Source organism: Gymnodraco acuticeps, unplaced genomic scaffold (genome assembly GCF_902827175.1).
Source record: "Gymnodraco acuticeps unplaced genomic scaffold, fGymAcu1.1, whole genome shotgun sequence".
Lineage (NCBI taxonomy): Eukaryota > Metazoa > Chordata > Actinopteri > Perciformes > Bathydraconidae > Gymnodraco > Gymnodraco acuticeps.
In genome coordinates this window covers 179,627-188,042 of record NW_022991287.1, presented here as the reverse complement: position 1 = coordinate 188,042, position 8,416 = coordinate 179,627, and the positions used below count along the sequence as shown (strand labels likewise).

Sequence of the window (8,416 nt, the reverse complement as noted above, 5' to 3'; positions counted from 1 at the left end):
AATTAGGTACTCATTACCCATGTGTCTTGTTATAATCTACGTTTAGTATTTGTTGCCGCTGTCCAGTCTGTTTTCCATGAAATGTCCCAATCTACCAAATATCTTCCTTCATATGTATAACATATAAGGTTCATCAACAGTGTCATAGACTGCATTTATAAGTATATCAAGTATGGATAACACTACACCATTATCTGTATCTGTTCAACTCACATTGTCTGTGTTCCTATCCAGTGCCTTTATTAAGCCGCTAACAAATATTTAGGATACTTTTTGCAAAACAGGATAATTTCTTTGAATGTAAGTTATGATAAGTAGATAGTCAAAATTGTGAGATAATAAATCATAATAATGACCTACAGGATTTTCAAAAATCCTTAGTTGCTGAAATAGCTTCCGTAGAAAGGCCTGTTCACTTCCTGCTACATTGTTGTTGTTATTGTGATGTATGGCGGTCAGCTGGTTCTATCTTGAAGCTGATTGGTTATTTCCTTGATGGACACACCTTCAAACCAATTGCTGTCGCCGTCTGGCTGAAGCTAACGACAAACGCACGACCTCATAACTTTGTAACTAGTAGGCTAATATCGTCAACAATTAATACTAAAAGGTAAGGTGTCGCTTACATAGCTATTAAAAGCTTATTTATGTTCGTTTATTTTCTATGGCGTGCGTTAACTATTTAACAATATTTTTGCAATGCTATGCTGTTAGCTAAAAAGCTAAGCCAGTCTGGCATTTACAGCAAAGTGACTGGTTAATCTAGTATAGCGAGTATTATTAGTGTTTGCTTTATAGTGCAATGATAGCTCCAACCAAGGTAGGGCTGCACAAAGTAATGCACACCAATTTAAGTATTAAAGTTATTAAATGTTTATGCTATGTAGCCTATTACAGATAGCTTGTATGAGCTATGATAATACATTAATTGTCAGGGTTTTATTGTTTATCAGCAAAGGAAATGTACATAATGCACTTGTATAGCAAATAAATGTCATGCTATTACTTTTTGTGACATAACATTAGCCATTGAAACATCAATTGGTCATCTTCTGGTAGAATTAGCTTTTAGCTTTCGGCTTTCTTAACTGTCAAAATGTCTTTATCAACCTGGAAGTTAAAGTTGGCTTCAATGGAATTGAATGCATAGGGTGAGGGCCTCATACTGTTTATATTCTTTATTAAAGATGTCCCGGGAACAGCTGGCTGTACAGCAGGCCAGGAAGTCCTTCCAGACAGGGAAGAGCAAGCCTCTGGAGTACAGGATCCACCAGCTGAAGAGCCTGCTCCGCTTCATCACAGAGAGACGCAGGGACATAGCAGATGCTGTCAAAAAGGACCTCGGCAGGGTGGATAAGTCACACTGTACACAGAGACGAGTTTTAAGCTTTCAGTGTGTCTAAATACTGGCAGCTCACTGGACCGCAGGATGCATTATCCAACATCGTTCAAACATTCAATGCAAAGATACATTTCATTCTCTATTGAACAGCAGATTCATTTTCAATTGATTTTATTCACAAACATTTACATATTCAAGTAACATCATACGTCATGGTGAGGATTTGTGAAATGGGACACCCCGTTGAGCTACTCGAAGATTAGGGGACCAGACCCTAAACAGAAAATATTTACAATATATATCACTTACACATCAAATTGAGCAATGTTATGTAATATACACAAACATTACAAGCTAAAGAGCACATAACACTAACCAAATTAAATCAATTTGTCGTGTAATTAATACTTGTAATTACTGCCATGTAGCTTTTGACCTTTAATAAATAATGTTCACCAATTTAAACAAGCTCCAGCACAACAGATAACAACAAATGAACTCTGGACTTGATTCGTCTGCTTTCAGAGTGCAAATGGGACGGAGCTGTTTGAGACCCTGGGACTGGAGGGAGAGATCAAGCTGGCTATAGGGAAGCTGGCAGAGTGGGCGGCTCCTCGGCCGGTGGAGAAGAACCTCCTCACCATATCAGATGAGGTCTACGTGCAGCCGGAGCCTCTGGGGGTGGTGCTCATCATCGGGGCCTGGAACTACCCCTGGGCCATCACCCTGCAGCCGCTGGTGGCAGCCATCGCTGCTGGTACTGCATTTTCCCATACACACTCACAAGAATCAGAATCAGAAATCCTTTATTTGTCCCGCAATGGAGAAATGTACGGTATTGCAAGAGTATAGTGCAGATTAATTAAAAAGAGTCGATATTATATATGTTATATAAAAAAGTAGGGACACATTTTAATAATAAAAACTAGGGCCGGGACTTTAACGCGTTAATTAAGATTAATTAATTACACAAAAATTAACGCGTTAAAAAAATTAACGCATTTTAATCGCACTTATTTTTGCACCGCGGAACGTTTCTCACTGGATGAGTTTCAGGCGTACCGATTATACTGGAGCACCAACTAACGTTCATGACTTCAGACAACAACAAACCACAGTGAACAACAGTGGGAAATGTTGTTTTAAAAAACGGACGGATGGAAGCGTCGATAAGAGCACGGTTGTGTGCAAATTATGCAAAAAGGAATTCGCATATCACCGCAGCACATCAAGCCTCAAGTATCACCTCAATGCAAAACATATAGCAGCTAGCGTGGAAGCTAGCGTGGACGTTAGCCTCTTTTATCGCGTTCACACCAAAAAGAGCCGGTACTAAAATTAGTTCATGAGAACCTTTTTACCCCCACGAGAGTCCCCGCTAGAGAGCAGAGAGCTGCTAGAGAGCAGGGACTTTCGTGCGGCTCTCTTGTGAGAAAAGAGCTATATTTCTGATTGGCTGGGCGGATTGCAAACCACGCCCCGTAAAACTCCCAAAAAGTTTTGTGAAGCCGCCATTTTATTATCCTCGCATTAGCATTATTAGCATTAGTTTTATTAGCATTAGCCCAGCACAGAAACGCAGAGAGACTAACTTATGGCAACACAAAATAAAACATGGGAGCGGTGGAGATGAGGAGGTGTCGGCGTTCTGGCGATTTACTCGGAATTCCCCAACTCCGGGGACTTCCGGCCGGGGACTTTGGGCGGCAGTATACGCCGTGAAGTGGTTTGCGGCCTGCCAGTAAACCCAAAGCAGAAGAAGAAGAAGTGACGTCAGCGGCTTCATTTGCCTAATCCACCCCCAGGTTCAAAGAGTTCTCATGAACTAAGTTCTCATGAACCTTTGTGGGAAAAGTACTGCGGTGTGAATACGCCTAATGGTATACTAAAATCCATGTGAAAAAAAATTGCTTCTCACTGTTCTTAGGTCAAATATGTATATGCGATTAAAAATGCGATTAATTTCGATTAATTAATTACAAAGCCTCTAATTAATTAGATTAATTTTTTTAATCGAGTCCCGGCCCTAATAAAAACACAATAAGTGAAAAAACAAATAACAGATAAGTACACAATGCTGATACCGTGAAAAATAAATTGAAAGAAAAATAAAGTGTAAATTGCACTAGGGTAAATCGCACATGAGTATTAATCTGGCTTTGGACAATCAAACGGGGAGAAATACATCACAAAGGATGTATAACTTAAAAAGATTATATAGAGCAGAATGCAATGCAGCCACAGTGCATGAGTAGTGTGGCTGCAACAACATTCATATCCCAGTTTCCAAAATTCAGTTAGTTTGCTATATAGTAGGAGAAACATGTGAAAAGAGTATGTAAGCAATCCAGACCCTTATACATACAAATCCCAGGGGCAATCTTATGGTGTTAGACCTGCTCCATTTTTCTAACATGGCATAAGTATGACAGTTGACAGTGTAACAAAATGACTACAGCGGCACAAGGGTCAATAATGTGAATGACCAGATTTGACATCCTTTAGGAGTTTGTTCTCACGTCGGATCCATCTTTAAAACACAACGCAGTGTCGGGGGAAAAGACGGTTTCAAAGAAATATAAATAGTGCAGTCACAAGTTCAACTATTATAAACCAATACTCCCTCCCAGTGAAACACTGCAGGGATGCAACTAACCATTGTTTTAATCATGATTTATCTGCTGATTATTTACCGGTTCAATGGATTATTCAAGCAAATAATCAAAGTCAAAGGTGAGGTCTTTACATTTCTTGTTTTTGTCAATCCAAAACCCACAGATCTACATTTTTGCATTCAAATTGACTTTCACATTGATCTACTTTCTGTGGATCTACTCATTCTTGCAGCTCTAAAGGAGTCCACACCTAACGTCTTGTCATTCGGTTCTTGTGCTTACAATTAACAGGCAGCAACATTTTTCAGAACAGATTGACTTAGGAAGTTTGGCTAAGTGATTTAAGGGGCCTTATAATGCTTTTGGGGGGTTTACCTTTCCTCTGGTGTGTTATGTAGGGTTTTGCATTGAATGGTCTGCGAAGGCTCAAATCCGAAAGTTTATTTTCCTCGTGCCTAACCCTGAAAATCTGCGGAACAGGGCCCCTTTAAGGCTTATCATTGTGTCTATGTTTTCTCTTTCAGGTAATGCAGCAATAATAAAGCCGTCAGAGGTCAGCTCTAACTCTTCCAAGGTCATGGAGGAACTCCTCCCTCAGTATCTAGACAAAGTGAGCCTCCTCTTTTTTTCTGTATGAATGATTTCACCTTTATCTTCATGTACCTTTATCTAATGGCTGCGCATCCTCTCCCTAGGATCTGTTCCCTGTGGTGACGGGCGGAGTGTCAGAGACCCAGGAGCTGCTGAAGCAGAGGTTTGACCACGTCTTCTACACAGGCAGCAGCTCCGTGGGTAGAATAGTGATGGAGGCCGCGGCTCGCCACCTCACCCCAGTGACCCTGGAGCTGGGGGGGAAGAGCCCCTGTTACATCGACAAGAACTGTGACATCAGCATGGCATGCCGGTCAGTCTGAAAGCTTTACATAAATATCAAACACACCGCAGTGGGGAAGCAGCTTTTGAATGGTTTTTCCCCCAATACAGTCGCATCACCTGGGGAAAGTTTGTAAACTGTGGCCAGATGTGCATCGCTCCTGACTTCGTCCTCTGCGAACCCTCCATCCAGAGCAGAGTGGTGGAAGAGATCAAGAAATGCATCAAGGTCGGTCTAAATGAGTTGCTACATCAGAGCAAGTATCAAAAGTAAGAAGACAAATATTCAATGTAAAAGACAATAAAAAAACATTGCAATATTGCTAAACACCAAAGTAACTATAACCATACACAAAGGAGGAAACAAACACACACACACACACACACACTTTAATCTTTCGGAAATCACGTGTCTTTTGGTTTTAGGGACGGAGGGTAAATAGCAACAACAAACAAAATAAAAATACAAAAAGAGAACAAAACCTACCTTAGACTAAACACAATACAAAGAAAAAGATAGTTCATAAATCCTTAATTAAAGGAACAGTCATAACTTAACTGAAAATGTATGCAGTTTATTTTCAGAGAAAATAATGCTGACACATGACGGATATCAGGGGGAATCTTATTCCAATCAGAATAAGCATGAAACACGGATACAAAGGGGACAGAGCCTCTTATTGAAACATTTGAGATATAAGAAAAAATACAATTAGCATATTAATAGAATAAAAAAGAAAATGGATAACAGTGGAATTGATGTGTTATATCTAGATGAATGTAAGGTTGGTATGTTTGTGTTTCTCCCTAAATACTTTTCTCCAGTGTACCATTTGCACAATATAACTGATTACAAACTAAGAATAAGACAACAAAGATGTTTCTGTGTATTTTCCATGTTCAAACAATATAAATCATAACTTCATATATTGTTTTGCACAACAGAGAAACAGGCGTTAGGAGGAGATACGTTTATACGCTTACCACTAATGATCCATACATTTTCCTTAATGCGTATTTCATGAATCATTATCATTTCTCCTATATTTCACACCTTGCAGGAGTTTTACACAGAGAATCCCGAAACCTTTGAGGACTACGGACGCATTATAAACCAGCATCACTTTAAGAGGCTCATGGGTCTGATGGAGGGGAGCACAGTGGCTGTGGGTGGAGGCAGCGATGAATCCCAGTGCTATATAGGTACATGGTGTCTTTGAGCCATTGGCCTCTAAAATGAATTTGTTCTGTCTGTTGGGACACACATCTAAAGTGGAACTGAATAGATTGTGGTGGTGGATTGTTTAATATTTTGTTGGTGGTATTTTCAGTGTGCTTTTTATACCCAAACATGTTTTTGGGAATATATAGTGTGGTGTAGTGATGACACATTTGTATTGGTCAACCTTAGCATGGCAAGGGCTACCTCGACAAAGAGGCAATGGGATTTTTCCATTGGATTTTGGAATATTGCAGAAAATAAGTTCTATGATAATCATTTCCACATATTAAGGGATTTTATGAAGCGTAAATGCATTTTCAAGAAAGTAAATGTCTTTTTAAACAAACTACATCATGGGTCAGATCAAGTCTGAAATTTGACTTGCATCACAGCAGCTCCATTTTCCATATCAACAAGGACAAATATTAAAACACAACACAGGAAAAACAAACCGTTAACATAACATCGCAATCACTGTCAACAACGCTTGCAAGCTACAGGTGGACTCGTGTCCGTTTCGATGACGTTTAGTACTCTCATTAAGTCACCTGTTAGCATACGCTTTTTCAGGCATCCAACAAGTAATGCGTTAAAACAACCATTATCAACATATCATCTTTATTGCACTGATAGGTAATAGCATATTAGCTAGAGAAATGTAATCAAGATTTAGTTTGTTTGGGTTGGTAGCTGAAGCAGAGCCAAAGTGGTCGGGATTGTATCTGTTTTTAAAGACAAAGGTTTGACAAAAGAAGCAGTTTAATCTGGTTGAATCTTATTTATCAAAATGGGTGTATTCACAGGTAAGCTGGGATATATTTGCAGGACAGAAAACTCATTATATTTTCTCCAATCTCCCTGTGATTTAAGTATAAAATGTTGACTACATCATAGTGGTTCCATACACAAATTCTCGTCAAGATACACACAACTTGCAACCACATAACCCTACACACTACCTGTATATAAGGCAGTATCCACAGTATAAGCTTGAGCCTCTTCCTCCTGTGTCCCTGCAGCCCCCACTGTGTTGCAGGATGTGACGGGGGAGTCCAAAGTGATGAAGGAGGAGATCTTTGGGCCGCTGCTGCCCATCATCACTGTGAGCGGTGTGGACGAGGCCATCCAGTTTATTAACGAGAGAGAAAAACCTCTGGTCTTATACGTCTTCTCCAACAACAACAAGGTAAACACATCACCAGAAGACAAGTTGACATTTTTACTAGCTCATGTTGATAAGATTTGACCCACGATGCTGTTTTATTGACTTTCTTATTAACAGCTGATCAAAAGAGTGATAGCAGAGACGTCCAGTGGAGCTCTGCTAGCTAACGACTGTCTGGTGCACTTCACTGTTAGCGCTCTGCCTTTTGGAGGAGTTGGTAAGTGTTTTAAACATCCTTTTTATTTAGAGGAGTAAAGCTGAGGAACATTTGTAGCTGACTTCCTCCCCCGCTTGTCTCTCAGGTAACAGCGGTATGGGATGCTATCACGGCCTGCACGGTTTCAACCAGCTCAGCCACCTGCGAAGCTGTCTGATCAAGCAGCTGAAAATGGAGGCATTCAACAACATGCGCTACCCCCCCCCACACAGACAAAAAGCTGGGCTGGGCACGCTTCTTTCTGCTCAAGCAGCTGAACGTGGGCCGGCTGCGGCGCATGGCCCTGCTGGCCGCGCTGGCCGGCCTGGCAGCGTTTGTGGTGCAGGTAAAACATCTGAAATCCACCTGCCCAGTCCACAGAGGAATCAAAGGGATCACTTTGATATCCTTAATGTATTGTTCTACTCTTGTGTAGTTTCCTGGAAAGAACTATTCAATTTGGTAGTTATTAAGGATCCAAGATTGAAAGGGTTTATCGTCATATGCGCAAAAGATACAGGGTACTTGTTGGCGATTAAGTCTTCAGTCCCAGGCTCTGCCAACAGTGCAATATATACTCAAGAAAGAACTAAGAAAGTAAACTTATGAAGAAAAAAATATGGCGATTAGTGAAATAGTGCAAGTAACCTGCAGGAATAAGTAAACTGTACATGTAAGACAGAATGACAGAATAAATAATGTAGATTCTATTATTTTGACGTTTATGTAATATTTAGGTCATTGCGTTCAGTTTATAAGAAGTTTTCAAAAGGGATTTACCTAAAATAAGCACTAAAACGCAATTGAATATCTATTTTCTATTCATAAATGATTGGCACCTTTTATTCTGTGTTAAAATGCAATACTTTACTGTAGACTCATTTACCAGTGAGTAAAAGACTCAAATTTGCACTAACAATTGATAAACGTGTATTACATTGGAATGTACCAGTTGAACACAGTCTTGATTTTTTTCCTCATAATAATTACTAATTGAATTATC

At 39.9% G+C, this 8,416-nt stretch overlaps 1 protein-coding gene across 1 annotated transcript in view; it reads left to right on the top strand.

The window, feature by feature from the left end:
* Positions 1-475: 475 nt before the first annotated feature.
* The window catches only part of LOC117562182 (aldehyde dehydrogenase family 3 member A2-like), a 63,570-nt gene continuing 55,629 nt past the window's right edge, over positions 476-8,416 (top strand). The window contains 11 exon segments of the mRNA XM_034240018.1: positions 476-610; positions 1,188-1,349; positions 1,868-2,099; positions 4,482-4,567; positions 4,653-4,861; positions 4,942-5,059; positions 5,892-6,033; positions 7,072-7,238; positions 7,335-7,434; positions 7,520-7,632; positions 7,634-7,759. Coding sequence (XP_034095909.1) covers positions 1,188-1,349; positions 1,868-2,099; positions 4,482-4,567; positions 4,653-4,861; positions 4,942-5,059; positions 5,892-6,033; positions 7,072-7,238; positions 7,335-7,434; positions 7,520-7,632; positions 7,634-7,759 — 1,455 coding nt within the window. The 5' untranslated portion in view covers positions 476-610.